Consider the following 26,602-nt stretch of genomic DNA (forward strand, 5'->3'; position numbering starts at 1 on the left):
TATACTACCCACCACTTTGACCTGTACGCTCTTGTTGGCTGGTCCTCACTACATATTCGTCGCCAAACCCACTGGCTCCAGGCCATCTATAAATCACTGCTAGGCAAATCCCCGCCTTATCTTAGCTCATTGGTCACCATAGCAACACCCACCCGTAGTATGCGCTCCAGCAGGTATATCTCACTGGTCATCCCCAAAGCCAACACCTCCTTTGGCCGCCATTCCTTCCAGTTCTCTGCTGCCAATGACTGGAACGAATTGCAAAAATCTCTGAAGCTGGAGACTCTTATCTCCCTCACTAACTTTAAGCATCAGTTGTCAGAGCACCTTACCGATCACTGCACCTGTACACAGCCCACCTGAAATTAGCCCACCCAACTACCTCATCCACATATTGTTATTTATTTTGCTCATTTGCACCCCAGTATCTCTATTTGCACATCATCTCTTGCACATCTATCATTCCAGTGTTAATACTAATTGTAATTATTTTGCACTATAGCCTATTTATTGCCTTTCCTCCATAACTTGCTACATTTGCACAGACTGTATATATATTTTCCTTTGCCAAGATAATCCATCCACCTGACAGGTGTGGCATATCAAGAAGCTGATTAAACAGCATGATCTTCACACAGGTGCACCTTGTGTTGGGGACAATAAAAGACCACTCTGAAATGTGCAGTTTTGTCACACAAACACAATGCTACAGATGTCTCAAGTTTTGAGGGAGAGCACAATTGGCATGCTGACTGCAGGAATGTCTACCAGAGCTGTTACCAGAGAATTGAATGTTCATTTCTTTACCATAAGCTGCCTCCAACAATGTTTTTAGAGAATTTGGCAGTACGTCCAACCGGCCTCACAACCGCAGACCACGTGTATGGCGTTGTGTGGGCGAGCGGTTTGCTGATGTCAACGTTGTGAACAGAGTGCCCCATGGTGGTGGTGGGGTTATGGTATAGGCAGGCATAAGCTACGGACAACGAACACAATTGCATTTTATCTATGGCAATTTGAATGCACAGAGATACCGTGACAAGATCCTGAGGCCCACTGTCGTGCCATTTATCCCCCGCCATCACCTCATGTTTCAGCATGATAATGCACGGCCCCATGTCACAAGGATCTGTACACAATTCCTGGAAGCTGAAAATGTCCCAGTTGGCCTGCATACTCAACAGACATGTCACCCATTGAGCATGTTTGGGATGCTCTGGATCGACGTGTATGACAGCCTCTTCCAGTTCCTGCCAATATCCAGCAATGTCGCACAGCCATTGAAGAGGAGTGGGACAACATTCCACAGGCCACAATCAACAGCCTGATCAACTTTATGCGAAGGAGATGTGTTGTGCTGCATGAGGCAAATGGTGGTCACACCAGATACTGACTGGTTTTCTGATCCACGTCCCTACCAACAGATTCATATTTACATTTTAGTCATTTAGCAGACGCTCTTATCCAGAGCGACTTACAGTTAGTGAGTGCTGCATATATAATTTTTATTTTTTTCATACTGTCCCCCCGAGGGAATCGAACCCACAACCCTGGCGTTGCGAACGCCATGCTCTACCAACTGAGCTACATAAATTCATATCTATATTCCTAGTCATGTGAAATCCATAGATTAGGGCCTAATGAATTTATTTCAATTGACTGACTTCCTAATATTAACTGTAACTCAGTAAAATCTTTAAAATTGTTGCATGTTGAGTTAACTTTTTTTCCACAGTATATTTAACTAACTCTTTAGCAGTCTTATGGCTTGGGGGTAGAAGCTGTTCAGGGTCCTGTTGGTTCCAGACTTGGTGCATCGGTACCACTTGCCGTGCGGTAGCTGAGGGAACAGTCTATGACGGGTGGCTTGAGTCTTTGACAATTTGTAGGGCCTTCCTCTGACACCACCTGGTATAGAGGCCCTGGATGGCAGGGAACTCGTCCCCAGTGATGTACTGGGCCGTACGCACTACCCTCTGTAGCGCCTTGCGGTCGGTTGCCAAGCAGCTGCCATACCAAGCGGTGATGCAGCCAGTCAAGATGCTCTCAATGGTGCAGCTGTATAACTTTTTCAGTATCTTAGAGCCCATGCCGAATCTTCAGCCTCCTGATGGGGAGGAGGCATTGTCGTGCCTTCTTCACGACTGTGTTGGATGTAGACGTGCAGATTTGTTTCTGCTTTGTCACATAATAAGGCAGCACAGTGAACGTAGACCTAGAGCCTCATACCCATCTCGATGAATTTGACACTTCATTTTGGTAAATTATTGTCCGTGTCCAGGGCTCTAAAGTGTCGCATATGCGCCTAAATATTTTGCTGTGCAACCAGGAGTTTTAAATGGTAGCAGCAGTGCGACCCAAAAAAATAAAAAATATATTTACAAAATATATATATATTGTTGTAATAAGGCTGTACCGTTGTTTCCCGACTACAGATTCGTTAGCATCATGCTTGTAGTGTTGCACTGTACTTTTTCGATACTAGAGCATGAAAAATGGTTTGGTACTAGAATTGTTGTTACTTTCGGTACTTCTGTCAAAAGTCTCACGGATCAAGTCTGTATCGGCGCAGCCAATGTTCTGTGCCTGCTCCACATACTCATTGCTAGCCTGCACTGGGAGTCTGGGCTGCATCATGTTTAGCTCCACACACAGGCTGCACAGAAGTTAACACACTTGAATAATGCGACACTGCATGTAGAAATGTTGAAACTGTTAATTACTGTTCGCAAAACAATGTCCATACAGGCTAGAATAACTACAATGCAAGAAGATACCGGTAGCTTCCAGCTTTGTAGGCCAACTTTCCTTGCTAGCTTACAAAGCTGATTGCCATCAAAAACTTTATTCATTCACTTAATTGGCCACCCTCACGTCTCTCCCTCAGCCAAAGATGTATTGCCTCAGTGAACTGAGGGCTCCGACAGGCTACTCCCCTCTTGGCTCGTAAATGACATCATTACTGGTTAAAGAGAGAGCACGCATTGATAAAATAAGCTATTTCTAAGCAAATGTTGTTGATCAGTACAATTAAAATAAGTGCCACATGGAAGGGGAATAGATTGTTTGTCAACTGTAACACCATCATCCAAATCAAGCTCAATAACTCAATGCATGCACACACTCCTATTGAATATGCATTCACCTGTATTGTGAATAGGCCTAGGGTACATCTTGATTTACCCAGTTTATCAATAGAGATTTACCATTCAAATACATTATTACAGTTATGTAGTTAGATTGGTATAAACAAAGTCAAATTGAATGTACGATTGTGTAATTTATATCGGTATTGAAGTCAAAATTCTGGTATCGTGACAACACTACATGCTTGCACAATTTAATAGAGGGAAAACTGCTTGTTTCTAACCCAAACAGTTCAAAATATCTCACCATATTACTGGCACAATGTTTTTTTTCTTCTTCCTGTCACTGATTTTGGGGGGGGGCTTTTATATTCAGAAACCATGTCGCAAGCCGTTCTAAAACTACTCGCAGGCCACATTTTGTTTTACACCTTGTTCAGTCATGTTTGTTACCTTATTAGCTAGCTAACAACCTGGTAACTATACCAGTGTATCCAAACATTTGGGGGAACAGAAAGGAAAAGGGATATCTTCTTCAGGAGATCAATAAATGAATGACCGATGTCTTGCATGTTTTCATCACAAACTTGACAATAAAGGAGGCAGTGTACAATTTTCAATGTGATGCATCTCAATAGGGAAATAGTGATTTTACATAATGTAGAGACTTAAAGGCCCAGTCAGTCAATTATGTTTTCCCTGTGTTTTATATCATAATGTACAACAGCTGATGAAACGAACACTGTAAAAGTGTGAACATATTTGATCATTGTTATTTCCTGGTAGTTGCTGGTTGAAAATACAATCTATACAGGACCTTCTAATCAGCAAGTTTGCATGGGCGGGAATTTCTGCTTTCCATGGTGACCTCACCATGCGGTAAATTGGTTAATAGACCAATAAAGAGTTCCAAACCTCTCTGCCAATAACAGCTCGTTTTCAGTTGTCCCCTGCCCACTCCCAGACAGTCCTAGCAAAATTCAGCCCTAGCTAAAAAGCTATTTTTGCCAATTTTCATGGAAATCTATTACACTAAGGCACTTAATTGTTACTCAGAAATGATTTGATATTGAAATAAAAATGTCTACATTGGACCCTTAATATTCCACAAATTACTTTTTCATTTCAATGACAGGTATTTGTATAAATATTTTAGCTTTTTATATTAAATCAATTTATTTGCAGTACATATTCATTTTTAGGGCACAAGGTGCTTCAGAAGTAACTAGAATTCATATAGTCTATATCAAAGTTTAAATGTTTTAGTTTAGAGCCCTGTCCGTGTCCGAAATTTGACTTGCCTACTACTTACTAAAACTGCATACGGTGTACTTACAGTTGAAGTCGGAAGTTTACATACACCTTAGCCAAATACATTTAAACTCAGTTTTTCACAATTCCTGACATTTAATCCTAGTAAAAATTCCCTGTCTTAGGTCAGTTAGGATCACCACTTTATTTTAAGAATGTGAAATGTCAGAATAATAGTAGAGATAATGATTTATTTCAGCTTTTATTTATTTTATCACATTCCCAGTGGGTCAGAAGTTTACATACACTCAATTAGTATTTGGTAGCATTGCCTTTAAATTGTTTAACTTGGGTCAAATGTTTTGGGTAGCCTTCCACAAGCTTCCCACAATAAGTTGGGTAAATTTTGGCCCATTCCTTCTGACAGAGCTGGTGTAACTGAGTCAGGTTTGTAGGCCTCCTTGCTCGCACACGCTTTTTCAGTTCTGCCCACAAATGTTCTATAGGATTGAGGTCAGGGCTTTGTCATGGCCACTCCAATACCTTGACTTTGTTGTCCTTAAGCCATTTTGGCACAACTTTGGAAGTATGCTTGGGGTCATTGTCCATTTGGAAGACCCATTTGCGACCAAGCTTTAACTTCCTGACTGATGTCTTGAGATATATCCACATAATTTTCCTTCCTCATGATGCCATCTATTTTGTGATGTGCACCAGTCCCTCCTACAGCAAAACACCCCCACAGCATGATGGTGCCACCCCCGTGCTTCACGGTTGGGATGGTGTTCTTCTGCTTGCAAGTCGCCCCCTTTTTCCTCCAAACATAACGATGGTCATTATGGCCAAACAGTTATATTTTTTGTTTCATCAGACCAGAGGACATTTCTCCAAAAAGTACGATCTTTATCCCCATGTGCAGTTGCAAACCATAGTCTGGCTTTTTTATGGCGGTTTTGGAGCAGTGGTTTCTTCCTTGCTGAGCGGCCTTTCAGGTTATGTCGATATAGGACACGTTTTACTGTGGATATAGATACTTTTGTACCTGTTTCCTCCAGCATCTTCACAAGGTCCTTTGCTGTTGTTCTGGGATTGATTTGCACTTTTCGCACAAAAGTACGTTCATCTCTAGGAGACATAACGCGTCTCCTTCCTGAGCTGTATGACGGCTGCGTGGTCCCATGGTGTTTATACTTGCATACTATTGTTTGTACAGATGAACGTGGTACCTTCAGGCGTTTGGAAATTGTTCCCAGACAATTTTTTTTCTGAGGTCTTGGCTGATTTCTTTAGATTTTCCCATGATGTCAAGCAAAGAGGCACTGAGTTTGAAGGTAGGCCTTGAAATACATCCACAGGTACACCTCCAATTGACTCAAATGATGTCAATTAGCCTATCAGAAGCCTCTAAAGCCATGACATCATTTTCTGGAATTTTCCAAGCTATTTAAAGGCACGGTCAACTTAGTGTATGTAAACTTCTGACCCACTGGAATTGTGATACAGTGAATTATAAGTTAAATAATCTGTCTGTAAACTATTGTTGGAAAAATGACTTTTGTCATGCACTTTTATTTTATTTCACCTTTATTTAACCAGGTATGCCAGCTGAGAACAAGTTCTCATTTACAACTGCGACCTGGCCAAGATAAAGCAAAGCAGTGCGATTAAAAACAACAACACAGAGTTACATATGGGGTAAAACAAAACATAAAGTCAAAAACAGAAAATATATATACAGTGTGTGCAAATGTAGCAAGTTATGGAGGTAAGGCAATAAATAGGCTATAGTGCAAAATAATTACAATTAGTATTAACACTGGAATGATAGATGATGTGCAAATAGAGATACTGGGGTGCAAATGAGCAAAATAAATAACGATATGGGGATGAGGTAGTTGGGTGGGCTAATTTCAGATGGGCTGTGTACAGGTGCAGTGATCGGTAAGGTGCTCTGACAACTGATGCTTAAAGTTAGTGAGGGAGATAAGAGTCTCCAGCTTCAGAGATTTTTGCAATTCGTTCCATTGTGTATGCACAAAGTAGATGTCCTAACCGACTTGCCAAAACTATAGTTTGTTAACAAGAAATTTGTGGTTGAAAAACGAGTTTTAATGACTCCAACCTAAGTGTATGTAAACTTCCGACTTCAACTGTATCATCCTACATACTGTTTGGAACGTACTGTTTAGTAAAAATATATGCAGCAATTTTAAAAAACATACTAGGCTCCCCCATACTGAGAATGTCATCGTATGCACAATTGCGTTGTTTTCCACCATTCGTTCATTTGTCATTCAGTATGAAAAAATTTATGCACTCACTAACTGTATGTCGCTCTGGATAAGAGCGTCTGCTAAATGACTAAAATGTAAATGTTCATTTTGCTACAGCCTGTCCCCTTATTTGATTATCAGCTGTTGTCAAACACACTTGGGTCTGAAAAGACGATTCTCTTCCTCAGTAGTGTGCAGAGAATTCTACTAGATGAATAACCGATATAAGGATGACATCCTGTCATTTAAAGCATGCTCCATTTTCGCATACCCAAAATAGCTACTATTTAGAATGCAAGTATGGGTATGACAAAGAATGTTTCAGAATTGCATATTTTGTCTTTTGGTTTAGCTAACAGTTTGCTTAGCCCTTGGGCATTTTTAGTCAAGTCTTATAGCTTGGTAGGTATCTTAGTGGGTAAGAGCGTTGTGCCAGTAACTGAAAGGTCGCTGGTTCTAATCCCCGAGCCGACTAGGTGAAAAATCTGTCGATGTGCCCTTAAGCAAGGCACTTAACCCTAATTGCTCATGTAAGTCGCTCTGGATAAGAGCGTCTGCTAAATGACTAAAATGTTATCGTGAGAAAGTTGAGCTTCAAGGAAAATAATTACCATAGTGTAGATCGTATAACCCCTTTATGGGAGTAATTCAAAGCTTCAAACTGTATTAAAGTTTTCTCCAACCAGCCTCAATACGGCAGTAATTAAACACACCCGTCAGCCTCTTGGTAATAGTTTCCCTGGGAAACCGTGTTTGATTCATTGTTCTGTTTGTGTTTTAGTATGCCATTTTCAATTTCCTCCAAATGGCACAAATTATAATTATAGATGTTGAAAATCCAATTTTTATGCGCACAAGGTTGATTGCATGGTGGTTGTTAACAGAAAATGTAAAATACAATTTAAAGAAAATTAATCTAGCATATGGCCAAGATACTAGATGAATAACTACCTATGTACTAAGGATGATGCTGTGTAGAAATGTATTGTCAGTCAACCAGTGACTCAGTTCTCTGCCACTGTGTGGTTCCTGGTGCCATATGCTCCGCGGGGAGACAGGAAGCCATGGCCTGAGAGTGAGGAGGCTACCACACATCGAGCTGACAGCTCCCAGACCCGGCCGGACGCTCCCTCTGCACCACAGCCCTCAGGCCCCCATGACTCAAACATGTCCTGGGCCCTGGCCGAGGAACTAATGTCACTATAGTATGGAAGACTACAATTACATTTTAATCAGTTAGCAGACGCTCTTATCCAGAGCGACTTACAGTTAGTGAGTGCATACATTTTCATACTGGTCCCCCGTGGGAATCAAACCCACAACCCTGGCGTTGCAAGCACCATGCTCTACCAACTGAGCTACACAGGACTGCATATGCCATCAATCACGAGACACCATTTGTTCCTATGTGAAGACTCAATAGCGCATTGAAGCCAAATTAAGTCATTTAAGATGGCATCTCATGGAGCAGTTTGAGCTACTCCAGGAAGTGACGTTGCAGGCTAGCTAGCTCAGTGCTGCCCTCTCTCATTGAGTAACTCCAGTTGAAGGCCGGCTTCAATGAGAGGGGATAGTTGTTCTCCCTTGGAAGAATGTCACAGTCACCTCTCAGAGGTGTGTCAACTGTCTCTGTCCAGGCCTGTCTGTCCATCTCGGAGTCTGATGTTCAACGAAGCGCAGAATTAGAGAGATGATGGGATTACACGGCACACGGTTTAGCATAGACAGAGTGGGATTGTGGGAAGGGATGTGTCATAGGGCCAGAGTCAGGTGAGACAATATGGTGCATTCAGGAAGAAGAGTCCATGGCAGCTCTCACTGATAGGCCCATTTAAGTGTCTGCTGTCTTCTCTCTGCAGTCTTCCAAAGAGCAGTTAGAAAGAAATGTTTCATTACAAAACTGTTTTTTGATGCAGATTGATCCATTTCGAAGCAGATTGATCCATCACATATGATATTTACAATTCCCCTCCATGTCTCCAATAAAGCAACATGGATTAACTAGATCCACTTTGCTGCCGGGGTCCATTTTGTAGAACGACTGAGAAGGTCACTTCTTGTGACTAAAAAAAAATACATTCTACTCCAAAATGGATAAAAATGTAATTATGTTGACACCATCTGAAATATAACTGATGCGTGCCCCAGCACTGTAGGGAGATGATTAGGAGCAAGCGGTGGCTGTGCACTTGTGGCTCTCCTTCGTGCCACTGCTCGCTCTGTTTGCTACAAATATACGTTTTTAACTTGTCACTCTGATCTTAAATACACTCAAACTTTTGTATAATTTCAGCCACTAGTTTTGAAAGTGATGCTCACGAGCCAAAACGGGTCCTGTTTTTTGTGTACTACGTTATCCATTTTGTGTGATATGTTACAAGTGTTGCTATTTGTATGATATATACGATTTTAGCAATTTGTGTGATATGTTACTAATACAATTAGTGCAATATGATACTAATTTGTTGTGCATCTTTTTAAGCTTTTCCTCTACTTACTCAGAGTCTGATGAACTCATGGATACTATTTTTATGTCTCTGCATGCAGTTTGAAGGAAGTTATTAACTTACTCTGGGAAGTAGAAAAAGGCTTAATTGCCAATATCTCACATATCAAATTTTATTTGCCACATGCGCCGAATACAACAGGTGTAGACATTACAGTGAAATGCTTACTTATTAATTTATTTTTATTTTTTTTAAATAAAAAATAAAAGCAAACAACTAAAGAGCAGCAGTAAAATAAAATAACAGTAGAGAGGCTATATACAGGGGGGTACCGGTGCAGAGTCAATGTGCGAGGGCACCGGCTAGTCTACGTAATTGAGGTAATATGTACATGTGGGTAGAGTTAAAGTGACTAATCATAAATAATCCCTTTAAATGCATGTCTCGGCAGGAATTTATATATTACATTTTCTTTATAAATAAGTGGCGGCAACGATTTAGCAGCGGCGGCCCGCTTCTGCTAAATGAATATAGGGGAAACATGCTCATGATCATCTTTATTCTAGTTTGCTCATATAAGCACTGATCAGAACATTTTGCTAGCATGTTATGTAGCTTAACTAGTAGATTTTGCTCTTCACTCGCGTAGTAGCCTGTCCTACTCCCCACTAACAGTCTGTGACTTGTCTGATTAATCAATCAATGTGATTTTGTTTCACTGAATCTCTGTCGGTATATTTGGATAATTGATCTCTGGCTGGGCAAATAAGTGGAGGTGGTAGCTAATTTATTTGTTTAGCATGCAATAATGTAGCCTAAATCAAGTGTATTATTTTGCTCTTGACTCGCGTAGACCTATAGGCTATAGTAAGTAACCTTATATAATCTATCCACCATCAAGCTGTGAGAGTCCGTCCTGTTTTCTGTATTTACGTAATATTTGCATACTTTATAGTTCTGAAAGTATCGCTCCAGACAAAACGGGTCCCTGTGCTGCTGCCGCTAGGGCTATGACGGTCATGGAATTTTGGATGATTGTAATTGGCCAGCCAAATGACGTCAGTCTCCGAAAATAAACATTTGAATAGCAAAAACAATACTTTGTTTTTGAATACACATTTTCTCCTTTCCTCCACTCCTGACTGCATGTGCTGGAATTGAAATATAATTTTACATTTACATTTACGTCATTTAGCAGACGCTCTTATCCAGAGCGACTTACAAATTGGTGCATTCACCTTATAGCCAGTGGGAGGGGGGGTAAGGGGGGGTAGAAGGATTACTTTATCCTATCCCAGGTATTCCTTAAAGAGGTGGGGTTTCAAATGTCTCCGGAAGGTGGTGAGTGACTCCGCTGTCCTGGCATCGTGAGGGAGCTTGTTCCACCATTGGTGTGCCAGAGCAGCGAACAGTTTTGACTGGGCTGAGCGGGAACTGTGCTTCCGCAGAGGTAGGGGAGCCAGCAGGCCAGAGGTGGATGAACGCAATGCCCTCGTTTGGGTGTAGGGACTGATCAGAGCCTGAAGGTACGGAGGTGCCGTTCCCCTCACAGCTCCGTAGGCAAGCACCATGGTCTTGTAGCAGATGCGAGCTTCAACTGGAAGCCAGTGGAGTGTGCGGAGGAGCGGGGTGAAGTGAGAGAACTTGGGAAGGTTGAACACCAGACGGGCTGCGGCATTCTGGATGAGTTGTAGGGGTTTAATGGCACAGGCAGGGAGCCCAGCCAACAGCGAGTTGCAGTAATCCAGACGGGAGATGACAAGTGCCTGGATTAGGACCTGTGCCGCTTCCTGTGTAAGGCAGGGTCGTACTCTCCGAATGTTGTAGAGCATGAACCTACAGGATCGGGTCACCGCCTTGATGTTAGCGGAGAACGACAGGGTGTTGTCCAGGGTCACGCCAAGGCTCTTCGCACTCTGGGAGGAGGACACAACGGAGTTGTCAACCGTGATGGCGAGATCATGGAACGGGCAGTCCTTCCCCGGGAGGAAGAGCAGCTCCGTCTTGCCAAGGTTCAGCTTGAGGTGGTGATCCGTCATCCACACTGATATGTCTGCCAGACATGCAGAGATGCGATTCGCCACCTGGTTATCAGAAGGGGGAAACGAGAAGATTAGTTGTGTGTCGTCTGCGTAGCAATGATAGGAGAGGCCATGTGAGGATATGACAGAGCCAAGTGACTTGGTGTATAGCGAGAATAGGAGAGGGCCTAGAACTGAGCCCTGGGGGACACCAGTGGTGAGAGCACGTGGTGCGGAGACAGCTTCTCGCCACGCCACTTGGTAGGAGCGACCGGTCAGGTAGGACACAATCCAAGAGTGAGCCGCGCCGGAGATGCCCAGCTCGGAGAGGGAGGAGAGGAGGATCTGATGGTTCACAGTATCAAAGGCAGCAGACAGGTCTAGAAGGACAAGAGCAGAGGAGAGAGAGTTAGCTTTAGCAGTGCGGAGAGCCTCCGTGACACAGAAGAGCAGTCTCAGTTGAATGACCAGTCTTGAAACCTGACTGGTTTGGATCAAGAAGGTAATTCTGAGAGAGATAGCAAGAGAGTTGGCTAAAGACGGCACGCTCAAGAGTTTTGGAGAGAAAAGAAAGAAGGGATACTGGTCTGTAGTTGTTGACATCAGAGGGATCGAGTGTTGGTTTTTTGAGAAGGGGTGCAACTCTCGCTCTCTTGAAGATGGAAGGGACATAGCCAGCGGTCAAGGATGAGTTGATCAGCGAGGTGAAGTAAGGGAGAAGGTCACCGGAGATGGTCTGGAGAAGAGAGGAGGGGATAGGGTCAAGCGGGCAGGTTGTTGGGCGGCCGGCCATCACAAGTCGCAAGATTTTATCTGGAGAGAGAGGGGAGAAAGAAGTCAAAGCATAGGGTAGGGCAGTGTGAGCAGGACCAGCAGTGTCATTTGACTTAACAAACGAGGATCGGATGTCGTCAACCTTCTTTTCAAAATGGTTGACGAAGTCATCCACAGAGAGGGAGGAGGGGAGGGGAGGAGAAAGGGCATCCCTATTCTATAATTAATAGAAAGGGCATCCCTATTCAAGTCAATTAACGCATAATGGGTGGACTTGTGGCCTTTGCGAGGGTACCCATGGGAGCAATGCAGGAAGTAAAATATGTGCAAAAATACAGTATTTGCAGATATGGGCAGTACGTCATTGCGCTCTCTCTGCTGTGTCACTGAGCCGTTGGGCCTGCCCTGCAACCTCATTGGATAACGCTGGGCAGGCCTGGGCCAGCCTTCTTTCACTGTGCAACGTGTTAATGTGCATCTTACTAGCTGTCACTGAAATGACGAGGGGCTGAAGCTCATTGGCTAAGGGGCTAGCCCATGTGGGCCAAGCTTGCAGTACTCAAAATGGTGCCACACAGCTTCCAGACAACAGTTGCTTTCAAACTAAGGATTTCATGGCTAATTGAGGTAAAATAGTAATTCTGCTCATAGATTATGCATGTATGAACTACACATTGACACATCCATCCCAAAGCAAGAGGTTTAAAAAATACTTATGTAGTCGCCAAAGTTCCGGAACATCTCTTTAACGTAACTTATTCATTATTTCATGTCATTACACAGCATACTAGTCATTCATGCCTTTAAATACAATCAAACATTTTATTTTGAAAGTGAAATAGGCTAACAAAGGGAGTCTTGAATAATTAAACAAGAGAAAGCAGTGGTAAAAGGTGTGCAGACACGCAGTCTTTTTTAAAAAAATTTACACCGCGCAGCAAGTCCGAAACCCGCCCGGCCCGAATCAATTCTCAGAATTTGAGGCCCAGCCTGGTATAAGACTGTCGGGCCCGTTGGGTTCGGGCTGAGCATGAGAACTCTACACCTGCTCAGTAATTACATCCAATATGACTGTAATTGTTGATACTTAAAGGGATTTGCAGATGTCCTTGTCACACCCCCACATGCATAACACAGTACGATTGATTCACACCCCGCTCACCTTTTGTATGTTATTTATATCCCAGCTTTGGATGTTTCAGTATGCTTTAGGACTACCTGATGAATGGTGTTTTGTATTGTCTCTCTGAACCATTTAAAGTATTCTGAAAGATAGAGCTTGCCCAAACCTGCCCATTAATCCCAATGAAAAACATGCTGTAGCCTATTATATCCCAGTGCACTGCAGTGCCGAAAAATGGATTTACTAAGACTTCAATCTGACATTTTTCGGTTACATGTGGACTCCAGTATGGATTTTAATCTCCGCTGCAACCAAGGTGTACTGTGAACCTTCTCCAACCCGCATTAGCACACATTTTAACCCTGGAAAGCCTTTTTTTCATAGCTTTGTCTTTACAGCTCATTGACTCTCTGTGATTGGCAGACAGTTCAGTAAGTTAGCCCTGATTTGCCAGTGCACCTATGTAAACTGACTGGCTATTGTCTCCAGGAAAACATTTATCAGGGGTCATTGGCTACTCTATTTCATAAATGTTATGCAAATGGAGGATTAAAAATCCCATTATATCCTAGGTAAGCCTTAATTAAATTGGAGGTGAGAAATTTAGTTGGGTCTACTGTAGCAATTGAGCTCGGCCCAGGGTATTAGTCACGCTCTTGACAGGGCGGTTTGGCTCCTGTGACCTTACTTTGAACAAATGAGTTTATGCACTCACAACTGCAGGGCTCATCCAAGGGAACAATTAAGTAACCCGAATGTGATGCAAAATGCATCATACTGGGATAATTCCTGTATTTTGAAATCTCTTGAAATCTTGATTGCTGACAAGCAAAACATTTTGGGACTATTTCAACAATGGACTAATGAAACAAATACCAAAAGATAGTTTTTAGGTGGAGTTTTCCTTGAATCATGCTCACATCGGAAACACTGGATCTGTGTTTGAAAAGTAATGCGGTCTGTCTTCCAGACAGAGTTCAATCCAAGCAGAAATGTATTATCAAGGCCTTCTCTTTTCGAGTCGGATTCTGACAAATAGAGCATAGTGAGTCACTTTGAGAAGGCACAGTGGCTGTCTAAAATATATTTTTCTCAGTAGCATCCCCACGCTCATTCTAGAGTAGAAGAGGGAGCTAGCTAGTGTGTGGCAGCAGTCAGTCAGTCAGACTGTGTAGGAGTGAATGGAAAGGACAGAGAATGAAACCTACTCCTTATGAGGCTTGCACTCGACACACACTGTCCCCTGATCCCCAGCTCTGTCTGGCTTGTTACCGTATCCGAAGAGTGATAGCCCAGAGGTACTAACACGGCTGTGTTTTTCCATCACCTACTTTTGTTTCAGGATATCAGTAGGCCAGGGGTTCACATGCCAAGAGAGAGAGGACGAAGAGGAGGACGAGTAGGAGGACCAGAGGGGACGCACTCAGGGCAATTTGAGTCTGGAGCAGGCAGCATACGCTCTTAAAGGTGAGGGGCTATTCATACGCAATTCTCCCTATAATCCTGCTTTACTGCTTTTGCTCTCTCTTTCCCTCTCTCTCTCTCTCTCACCCCCCCCCACCCCCCACCCCCTCCTTGCTTTCTCTCTCTACCCCCTCACAGACACACCACACACACACAAAGTATGCTTTCCATCCATTACTCTCTGTCCTTGGTTTCTCTCTCTTGTGTATGGAAGGTGCACAAAATCACTCCTATTATACACATTCATTTCCCTTCTGCACATTGTGGTGTTATTGTTTTGTGAATCGCTTTTAAGTGAAGTTTAGCGTGGCACACTGTGAACCTCCTGCTGTTTGGATATTCTGCTATGGTTTCCTCGGGGAAGAATGCTTTTCACTCGTAGGCTTGAAATAGAGCCTGTTTAAATAGGTTTATTTATTTATTCATACAAGAGGATTATGTCATGTAATGTAATGGTTTTCTGTTTACTTAATGTAAATGAGACAGAAGAGGCACTTTTCTTTTGTAAATGTTTGGTCTTTCGTTGTTGCGTCAGTACAGTAGCTCCAGCCTCATTATGCCTCTATAATGGTGGAGAAAGAAAGCCACCCAGGTTCCAACAAGTCAAGAGCCCTGAGTGGAACGTAATGACTTGGGTTGTTATTCTCTCTCCCATACGCGATGTCGCTGGAAAAGAATGACTTTTTTTCCATGTGCTTGGTTATATGAACCGTAGGCATCTCTTCCTCCGGTAAATTATTCAAGCTACAGTGAGGGGGAAAAAGTATTTGATCCCCTGCTGATTTTGTACGTTTGCCCACTGGCAAAGACATGATCAGTCTATAATTTTAATGGTAGGTTTATATGAACAGTGAGAGACAGAATAACAACAAAAACATCCAGAAAAATGCATGTCAAAAATGTTATAAATTGATTTGCATTTTAATGAGGGAAATAAGTATTTGACCCCTCTGCAAAACATGACTTAGTACTTGGTGGCAAAATCCTTGTTGGCAATCACAGAGGTCAGACGTTTCTTGTAGTTGGCCACCAGGTTTGCACACATCTCAGGAGGGATTTTGTCCCACTCCTCTTTGCAGATCTTCTCCAAGTCATTAAGGTTTCGAGGCTGACGTTTGGCAACTCGAACCTTCAGCTCCCTCCACAGATTTTATATGGGATTAAGGTCTGGAGACTGGCTAGGCCACTCCAGGACCTTAATGTGCTTCTTCTTGAGCCACTCCTTTGTTGCCTTGGCTGTGTGTTTTGGGTCATTGTCATGCTGGAAAACCCATCCACGACCCATTTTCAATGCCCTGACTGAGGGAAGGAGGTTCTCACCCAAGATTTGACGGTACATGGCCCCGTCCATCGTCCCTTTGATGCGGTGAAGTTGTCCTGTCCCCTTAACAGAAAAACACCCCCAAAGCATAATGTTTCCACCTCCATGTTTGACGGTGGGGATGGTGTTCTTGGGGTCATAGGCAGCATTCTTCCTCCTCCAAACACGGTGAGTTGAGTTGATGCCAAAGAGCTCGATTTTGGTCTCATCTGACCACAACACTTTCACCCAGTTCTCCTCTGAATCATTCAGATGTTCATTGGCAAACTTCAGACGGGCCTGTATATGTGCTTTCTTGAGCAGGGGGACCTTGCGGGCGCTGCAGGATTTCAGTCCTTCACGGCAATGTGTGTTACCAATTGTTTTCTTGGTGACTATGGTCCCATCTGCCTTGAGATCATTGACAAGATCCTCCCGTATATTTCTGGGCTGATTCCTCACCGTTCTCATGATCATTGCAACTCCACGAGGTGAGATCTTGCATGGAGCCCCAGGCCGAGGGAGATTGACAGTTATGTTGTGTTTCTTCTATTTGCGAATAATCGCACCAACTGTTGTCACCTTCTCACCAAGCTGCTTGGCGATGGTCTTGTAGCCCATTCCAGCCTTGTGTAGGTCTACAATCTTGTCCCTGACATCCTTGGAGAGCTCTTTGGTCTTGGCCATGGTGGAGAGTTTGGAATCTGATTGATTGATTTCTTCTGTGGACAGGTGTCTTTTATACAGGTAACAAGCTGAGATTAGGAGCACTCCCTTTAAGAGTGTGCTCCTAATCTCAGCTCGTTACCTGTATGAAAGACACCTGGGAGCCAGAAATCTTTCTGATTGAGAGGGGGTCAAATACTTATTTCCCTCATTAAAATGCAAATCAATTTATAATATTTTTGACATGTGTTTTTCTGGATATTTTTTTTGTTATTCTGTCTCTCACTGTTCAAATAAACCTGCCATTAAAATTATAGACTGATAATTTCTTCGTCAGTGGGCAAATGTACAAAATCAGCAGGGGATCAAATACTTTTTTCCCTCACTGTAGAGCACACCATCTCCCAGTCCAGGTGCTTGTTAATAATAGAGCACTACCCTTCCCTCACCTCAGTGGAAACATTCGTTTTTTTGCAAACAACCCTCACTAGGCTTGCTTTATATGTAGCTGCTTTTTCATTGGACCAATTCAGGTGACTTTACCTGAGTACTAGTGCTGAGCGATTAGTGCTTTTTGAGGTCTGTTCGATTATAAATAAATAATCATGGTTTTTGGTTTTGAATTTTTTATTTTTTTACATTAAATGCATTATGTGGGTTGAATGCTGTAACAACACAGAATGACACAATACAAGTCCCATGATGGTAGTTGACTGCCCATTACTGCTTATCACTTAACCATCATTTATTCACATTACTTTAATAAAATATTTCAGTTGTTGTGTATATTACGTTTGTTTCATTCCAAGTCATCTAATCTCTATAGAGCTACTGCCTATGCTGTCTGACAAAATCACTATTTTAGTAGTTCTTCAAAGTAAATAAGGCATACTTTTATGACTGCTGAATACCAACTATCAATCACTTAATCCCTACTACATCTCACTGTTCGCGCTTGATCCAATTAATCTTTAGAGAAACTGTGCATTGAGCTGACAGAAAAAACAGAACGAAATGGAATTCAAATAATTGAACCAATATCGGTCAATTAGTTGTTTAAAAACCGAAAGATTAACGAAATGTTGGTTAATCGCTCAGCACTACTGTGTACAAAAGCTGTGTGCTTTCATCTCGCCCCTAAAACCACCCAATTAAAGCCTTGGCACCAACAGCTGCTCTAATTGGTCTATATTGGGTTGATGTGGCAAAATGGCGGAACAATCAATTAATCAAACTTTGTTAGTCAAGCACACTTTTCACAGTCATTTGTTACAGAAAGTTCAACAAAGCCAAGGACTAAACCTCCAAGAGCCAGCCTTTCCCAGAAGAAAGGAAGAAACCTGTCAAGGAACCAGATATAGGGGAGAATCCATCTTCCTCTAGTCAGCTGTTCAGGTAATGTCAGTTAAGGTCAGCCAATTGTCCTCTTAAAAGCAGTCAATAGAAGGCTGAAAATAGAAGGATGTAGGACAAAGCAGGGTGACCACTGGTAACTGGATGCTGGACATGGAGTTAAGAGGCATCTAAAGAGCCACATTAGCACAGAATGACAGCAGGGGGAGCACAGATAAGGAGGAGCAACATCCCAACAGTTATAAACAGAGTGCTGCCAGGGCAGAGTCATAAGAAATACATCACCATTAGGGTGCTCCTAAACCAACCCACTGTTCAGGGGTGGCCGTAGGATGGCTCTTAAAATAGTAATTATATTTATATGGCTAATAACATCATAAAGCTCTATGGTAGTGCTCTTCCCATAGCTGTGCCCTTAGGATGTAAGCCTAATTTAGACTTAAAAATGTAATCTGATTCCCTAATGTTGACTGGCTTGTTCCATAGAGACCTTAAGGAGTGTCCTCCTATCTAAAACACTGTGGGTGACCTTGGAGAGGAAGACACTATGGCTTTGTTTAGACAGGCAGCACAATTCTGATATTTTTTTCACTAATTGGTCTTTTGACCAATCGCATCAGATCTATTCACATGAGATCTTTTTCAGAGCTGATCTGATTGGTCAAAAGACCAATTATTGAAAAAAAGATCAGAATTGGGCTGCTTGTATAAAAGCAGCCTATGTTCCATCATTATTTTCTCCTAGTCTGTAATCGACATGATTTTCAATTAGGTAAAATATCACACACAGCTGTGAGCGCCTTTTTAGAAGCAGCCCTATTTACTGTCTCTGGTCCTCAGATAAATATTAACCCCTGTCAATTAGCCATGGCACTGTGAAGATGCATTAAAACATGGAATACTTTATGATGAGTGATGGCCTTGCTGTGTCTCCTAGCCTGTGGGGTAGATACGGATGATGGTGTGAGGTAGTGCCATTGGAGAGTGTGAGACTGTTTGAACTGAAGTGTGTGTGTGTGTCCACGTACATGTTTGCACTTTGCAGACGTGTGTGTGTGTGTGTGTGTGTGTCTGAATGCATGTGTGAGGCTGAATTCCACAGCACCACCAGCTGATTGTCACGCATGGCTGGCGGCCATAGCACAGGCCTTCACATGTGTTATTCTCTGCCACATCCCCCTGCAAGGCTTGCTTATCCACAGCAGAAGGCCCTGAACGACACAAAAGAAAGAGCACTTTTACACTGAATAAATATTGTATTGGATCAGCTCAAGGCAGATACAGACTCTGAGAGAACAGAGGAGGTAGTGGAAAACATTTTACTGGAATGCTGTAGTTGCCAGTAAACCATTTAAAATTTGTTTTAAACTTGATTTATTTAGAAAATATACATATCCTTCAAGAGATCTTACAGTAATATCAAACACTCGCTGTGTTAAACTAGAGTATTCTACTCTATTTAAACACAAGCCTACCCAGCTTTTTTTCTACTACTGATAACCTTTATAGTAGCCTTATTTATACTGAACAAAAATATAAATGCAACATGTAAAGTGTTTGTCCCATGTTTCATGAGCTGAAATAAAAGATCCAATACCTTTTCCATATGCACAAAAAGCTTATTTCTCTCAAATTTTGTGCAGAAATGTGGTTACATCCCTGTTAGTGAGTATTTCTCCTTTGCTAAGATAATCCATCCACCTGACAGGTGTGGCATATCAAGAAGCTGATTAAACAGCATGATCATTACACAGGTGCACCTTGTGCTGGGGACAATAAAAGGCCACTCTAAAATGTGCAGTTTTGTCACACAACACAATGCCACAGATGTCTCAAGTTTTAAGGGAGCGTGCAATTGGCATGCTGACTGCAGGAATGTCCACCAGAGCTGTTGCCAGAGAATTGAATGTTCATTGCTCTACCATAAACTGCCTCCAACGTCATTTTAGAGAATTTGGCAGTCACAACCGCAGACCACGTGTAACCACGCCATCCCAGGACCTCCACATCCGGCTTCTTCACCTGCGGGATCGTCTGAGACCAGCCACCCAGACAGCTGATGAAACTGAGGAGTATTTCTGTCTATAATTAAGCCCCTTTGTTGGGGAAAAACTCATTCTGATTGGCTGGGCCTGGCTCCCCAGTGGGTGGGCCTATGCCCTCCCAGGCCCACCCATGACTGCGCCCCTGCCCAGTCATATGAAATCCATAGATTAGGGCCTGATGTATTCATTTCAATTGACTGAGTTCCTTATATGAACTGTAACTCAGTAAAATCATTGAAATTGTTGAATGTTCATTATATAATTGCCACCAAATCAACGATAATTGAAGATCAGAAAAGTGGAGCACTGAATGTTGTAGGAAGTGTCCTTACTGTGCTATCAACCTTTGTGTGAATTTCCACTCATATGTGTCACACTCCTCAATATTTGGTTTAACATTTTAGTTAGAGGGCCTCAGAACAGTTTTGAGTGTGTGAAACGTTCCTGGATTTTCAATGACCCATTTTTGAAACCTGTTAGCATTGTGAGCCATGTCACTCAAATCCCAGTGAACATCATTAGGTGTGATAAAGCAGTAGCTAATCAGACAGACACACACACAGAATGTTTGTAGGGTTGTCTCAGGTGATTCTGGAGTAGGGAACCCAGCATAGCAGCACATGCACTGAATCCTTTCTATCGCGTGTGAAATGAAGTCACTAGCTATTAACTACTTTACTGGAACCCTTTGATCTAAATTCAGCCTGCTCCTCTGTGTGTTTCAGAATGCCTGTGATCTAAATTCAGCCTGCTCCTCTGTGTGTTTCAGAATGCCTGTGATTTAAGAACCTGTGAATGAGGACATCGCTGGAATACCTCAGAATTTGGGTATGGTGCTTAATTTCATAGAAATAGCTAATATTTTTAATAATTATATCTAGGGTTATTTCAGTACAGTATATGGCTATATTTAGGTGTGTGGGTTTAACAAAATAAAAATCACAGTACAGTTATCACAACCATATTATGTACCTGTTATAGCCTAACTAGATGATAGGCTATAAAGGCCTAGGGAAAGTTGTGTAATTTAAATAAAATCGGAGAGTAAGAGGCAAACTTTAGGTTACTTTAGCAAATTTGCGAGGAATGAAAGTCAAGACATTGCGAGATACAGATAACAAAGACATATGCGCACGGTTCTTTCTGCCTGCCCCCTCCTCTCTCTCCCTTGCGATAGCTCGCCTGCTCTTTCTCTTCCCTAATGATGAGTGTGTGTTCAGTCTTCATTCTGTGCGTGTAGAATATCCTAGCCTATTCATTGATGATAGGCCCTGCTTTACTGAAGCCAAGAAACTGTGAGATACAGCGTTTTATTGCCGGTAGATAGGCCTAGTACATGGTTCTGACGCTGTCCGTCTGGTGGCCGACCTGCCTATACTCTGCCCCTCCCCTCTCTCTCCGTCCCTAGCTAGCTTGCTATTAAAGATGCGAGTGTTCTCTGAAGTACGGCAACTAATCAGTCTCCTCTGTTCCAAAAATACTAAATCTTAGGAGTCTTGACACAGAATCTTGACACTCAGAAATGGGAGTCGACGTGCAAGAAGTTGGAGTAAATTATTTTGGAGTCGACTCTCCACCACTACGTCATTGTTGTTAACAGTTGGAAAAATGGTAGAGAAAGGCAAGCGACAGCAGTGAAGTCCTGTATGGCAATTCTTTGAGAAGTTAAATGAGGAAATGCAAACTTTGCGAGGTTGAATTGAGGTACAGTAATGGTAGTACAGGTGCAATGCTTATGCTTGGTCATTTGGAGGAAGGATTGTTGACATTTTACATTTTGTATCTAAAAGCATAATTGAGAAATAATTTATCAAAGTTGGCATATGACATTTTGGCCTTACCCAGGCCTCCTTTAAGACTCTATAATGTTTAATCTCTCTGCAATCTTCCTCCATGCCGTAGACCTTCTGATTTTGTCTCTGTATTCTAGCAAAGCGACATTTATATAGAATTGGAAAACAAGACACAGTGATGATTAGCTTTCCTCCATCTTTTGGGGTTTTGATTGCCTGGAAAAAATGACAGGCGGAACTATGTTTCATGAATGGAAGATAATCAAGGAAACATCTGCTCCTCACCTGGCAATGGTGGTTGTGTGAAATTTGCATAAAGTAGAGCTCAACTTTTTCTACCGCTCTGCTAACAAGGTTCTCGCCGCTCACCTCCCACAATCCCCCGCACATTTCTCTGCGTGCCCTCGTGAAAATTAATGGGGGCAGCACTTCTCTTGCTGACGCCGTGTCTGGTAAAAACACACTGTTATACTGAGGAGGGCATTGAGACCTTAATATATTCCACAATAACGTTTTCCTAATCATTAAAATTGATCTCAGAATGCTCTCATCAGGGATACAAATGCTGACCTTCAATCTACCCTTTTCTATCTGAACCTCTTAAAAGAGGATTTCTATGGCTTACAGTGCAATGAGTGCATCAGACTGGCATAAGCAACATGTATAATGGATATAGAGAGGACTACAGTATCCTAGTCTGTGCTGGCAGGAAGGATAGGTCTATGGTCTAAGCTCTATGGTGTTTCTCCACTGACTGTGGCAATTGGATCCACAGGGCTACAGAGTGACTCAGCGGAAGCCAAGTCATCAATCAGAATGGATATAGTGACGGGTCCTTCTCCTGTTCAGCTTAAGCTTTTTAGTCATTTATGACCACTAGTGTCGGTGTGCCTGTGTTCCTAAAAGTGCCTTCCGGTACATCAGTGTGTAGGGGGTGTGGCTTCGTTTCCTAACAAATGTGGCTTGTTTTTACATTCTAAAATCAATGCTGCCAGCCAGTGGACTGGAGTTTAAGAGTTCCTCTATTGGAAACACACTTCTGCTTGTAATCAATCGTAGGCTTGAGGGCATGCTCAGATTTTCCTCTCTCTCATTCTATTGCACATACACACATGCACACACATACTCTGCAGGCAGAATTCTGAGAGCAGATATTTTAGAAGCTCTCCACATCACAACACATAAATTGACATGTGTATGATGTTCATTTGAAGTGGCATCCCAAACCCCTCCCTCCACTCTCCACCACTGACAGTCTGCACCAGGCAGCCACTTTTTTTTACTGTCCAATGCTGCTGCTCTCAAAGCCCTATTGATTCAAACCACTTTTTCGTTGCAGCCACTTTAGGAGAGAGCGAGAGAGGGAGAGTAGAGAGCCAGGAAGAGAGCGAATGCTTGTGTGAGGGAGGGAGAGAGACTGGGGAACTGCACATAGACCTTTACAGCTGGCTTTTTGCACAGAGCAGGACTCAGGGCTGGTGCTACTTCCACCGCATCTAATGCTTGTCTCCTGGCAGGAATAACAGAACGGACAGACAGACGGACGCTGAGCGCCAAGGATGACGAGCGCTGTCCCGGCCAGGAAGCCGTACCGCAAGGCTCCGCCTCAGCACCGCGAGACACGCAACAGCCTGGCCTTGTTTCGAGAGGACCTTAGTGGGAGCACACCGCCTGCGCCTGCCCACACCACGGGCCCCAACCCGCCCGACCCCTGCCAGGTAATTCGCATTCCAAACCTTACCCCAGGTTTTCAGCTATCAAGGTTCACAGACCCCTACCCGAAATGCCCAGTTAGTCCTGAGGGCCGCAATATATTCTCCCCCTCCTGGTCTCTGCTCTCGGACAGCGAGCTGGACGTCTCAAGCCTGTCCAGCCTGGAGCTTACCGTCCTGCCACCACCCCGCATCTTCAGCCATGGAGGCATCACCGTGGGCGTCACGGCCAACCAGGCAGCCAGGGACGTACAGGGGATGAGCCGCTTCTTGAGCCGCAGTGAGGGCCTGCTCGCCCTCTCTGGAGACGAGGACCTCAGCTCAGCGGACTCCCAGCGATGTGGCCACTCCGCCTCCACAGCCCAGTCCAGTCGTAGCATAGAGCGCTCGCTGGTCTTCAAGGACAAGGCAGAGATCCTGGTGCCCAGAGAAGGTCAACACCGCCAGCAGACATCCTTCCAGAGACCGGCCCTCCCTCCTAAGGGGATCCTAAAGCAGCCCAACCAGCTGGGCGTCCACTTCTCAGACCTCAGGAAGTCCAAGTCTGTTGAGATGCTGGGCCAGAGCCGTGGCCGTGGCCGGAAACCCCAGAGCAAGTCTCTGGACAGGGAGACTGAGAGGAAGGATCTGGGCAAGACCTCCTCAACCAGACAGGTTTCCCCATCTTCCACCTCACCCAGCTCAGCGCCCTCCGAGACAAAGATCCAGTTTCTGGAAAATAAGCTGAAGTTCTCCAACTTCCTGGATGATGTCACCACCAGGGTCATCTGCCCTGCCAGAATGCAGATGCTGGGTGGAAAAAAGCAAGAGGCCCCAAGACCAGCTAAGGGAAACCAGCACCAAGCACAGAATGCCCCCCAGACTCCTGAAGCGAAGAAGCGAGGAGCCGAGAGGAAGTCTGAGAAGAGCCGGCCGTGGGACGAGTGGTCCTCGGCGCTGAACAGGGACAGGCCTTCCAGGAAGGACAAAGAGGGCCGGCCCAAGACCTGGCGCATCCCCCTGAGGAAGGACAGCCCGGACCAGGATGCAGAGAAGCGTAGGGCAGACCCCCTCAGGGCAAACCCCCATCGAGAGGGAGCAAGGCCCAAATTGGAGGGGCCAATCTACAGTCATGTGGGGGGTGGAGGGGACTCCAGCTCCCGACGCAGCAGTGAGACTGATTGGGAGGACAAGAGTTGGCAAGGGGACCATCACCAGCAACAACAGCACCAGCCTTCTCAGCTGGACACCAGGACACAGCACAAGGGCACTATGGATAGACCCACAGCTAAATACGTGCCCCAGCCTCCTCACTCTGAGAGGGAACAAGTGACAACAGTATCACAACACAGCTCTTTTTCTATTTTATCACAGATCAAGGTATGTGAGGAGAAGTTCTCCTTCTTTCCCCCCTCCATTGTTGTACGCCTTCCAGAAAAATTATTGGAAGCCTTCTCAACAAATCTTTGTGTATTGGTGTCGAGAGCTGATTCAACCTGCGAGTTGCTTAGCTGCAACTCTCGTTATATTATGAATAGAAATGACATTCGCCATTAACTGAAGGTAAGTAATCTCCCTAGATGGCTTGAATGAGCAGGAACGTACAATCAATCAAGTGGCATTCACTAGCCATCGTTCTAGTTCAATCCAACTGAAAAGTTCAGTGTTGTGCAGCTGTGTCATGTGAGTCTATCCTTTTACTTTTAGATATCTTTATTTTAATGCACTGTATTCTGCTGTAGCTACAGTTGCAGCCACATATATTGGCACCCTTGCACTTCAAATTGAAAAATAAGTTTGTTCTCATCTTGTTATTGGATTGTCAACATTGCAGAACCAATTTTATTTTTGTAAACTTTGTTCCAAATTAAAATTGTAAACTTAAGACAAATGGCATAGACAAATTATTGGCACCCCGGAGCTAGTACTTGGTTGCACAGCCTTTGGCCAAGAACTGCCAACAAATGCTTCTTGGAGCCACTAGCAGCAAGCTGCTCTAATACTTTAATGTTTGAGGGGTACCCTCCACAAACTGCTGTTTTCATCTCTCGCCATAGGATATGGACTATTCTCTGTCCACTCCAGAACAGTCCAGTGTTTCTTCTTGAACTATTCCAGTGTATTTTTTATGTTTGTTTGGAGTTGTCCTGCTGGAAGACCCACAACCTTCAACAGATACAGTTTTTGGACAATGGGTTGAACATTACACTCCAAAAACCTTGATAATCGCTGATTTCATGATGTCTTGCACACATTCAAGGCCCCCAGTACCAGAGGCAGCAAAAGCAACCCCACAGCATTATTGAACCTCACCCATGTTTGATTGTAGGGAGGGTGTTAATTTCTTTGAATGCTTCATTTGGTTGTTGGTAAATATAGGAAGACCCCACTGCTGAAGGAGACACAAGAAAGCCTGATTGTTGCCTGAAACCCACCTAAACAATCCTAAATCCTGGGGGAAATGTTCTGTGGACCAATTAAACTAAATTAGAGCTCTATGGCAATGGAGATCAGCGCTGTGTTTACTGACGACTAAATTAAGCCTTCAATTCAGAAAAACACCCTCCCTACAATCAAACATGGGGGAGGTTCGATAATGCTGTGGCATTGCTTTGCTGCCTCTGGTACTGGGTGCCTTTAACGTGTGCAAGACATCATGAAATCAGCCGATTATCATGTGTTTTGGGGTCCTGTGTTCAACCCAGTGTCCATAAACTGGGTCTCCATTGAAGGTTGTGGGTCTTGCATCAAGCCAACGACCCCAAACACGCATCAAAAAGCACCCAGGAATGGTTCAAAAAGAGATGCTGGACTGTTTTGGAGTGGCCAGCAAAGAGTCCAGATCTGAATCACATTCATAACCTATGGCAAGAGCTGAAAACAGCAGTTGGTGGAGGGTACCCCCTCAAACATTGAAGTATTCTCTGATATTTGCTGCTGAAAATGGGCAGAATTGCCAGTAGAAAGGTGCAGCAAGCTCAAAGATGGCTAAAATAAGAGTTTGTCTGCAGTTATCTTGGCCAAAGGCTGTGCAACCAAGTACTATCTCCGGGGTGCCAATAATTTTGTCCATGCCTTTTTGTCTTTATTTTCTAAATTAAAATTGTAAACTTAAGTTTACAAAAATATTATTGGTTCTGCAATGTTGAAAATCAGATAACAAGGTGTGGGGACCAAATGTTTTTTGAACCGATTTTAGAAGAAAAAGGGAATTATTTAAGAAAAGTGCAAGGGTGCCAATATATTTGGCCGCAACTGTGGGGAAAAAAAGTATTTAGTCAGCCACCAATTGTGCAAGTTCTCCCACTTAAAAAG

At 43.5% G+C, this 26,602-nt stretch overlaps 1 protein-coding gene across 1 annotated transcript in view; it reads left to right on the top strand.

Annotated features, from left to right (window-relative positions):
- Positions 1-26,602, top strand: part of LOC311109056 (tight junction-associated protein 1-like) — a 120,586-nt gene that overhangs the window by 40,026 nt on the left and 53,958 nt on the right. The window contains exons 2-4 of the mRNA XM_084151842.1: positions 14,318-14,442; positions 20,573-20,631; positions 23,114-23,314. Coding sequence (XP_084007968.1) covers positions 23,156-23,314 — 159 coding nt within the window. The 5' untranslated portion in view covers positions 14,318-14,442; positions 20,573-20,631; positions 23,114-23,155. The remainder of the gene's footprint in view (positions 1-14,317; positions 14,443-20,572; positions 20,632-23,113; positions 23,315-26,602) is intronic.

This window comes from Coregonus lavaretus, assembly GCF_964263955.1.
Source record: "Coregonus lavaretus genome assembly, chromosome: 1".
In the NCBI taxonomy this organism is placed as follows: domain Eukaryota; kingdom Metazoa; phylum Chordata; class Actinopteri; order Salmoniformes; family Salmonidae; genus Coregonus; species Coregonus lavaretus.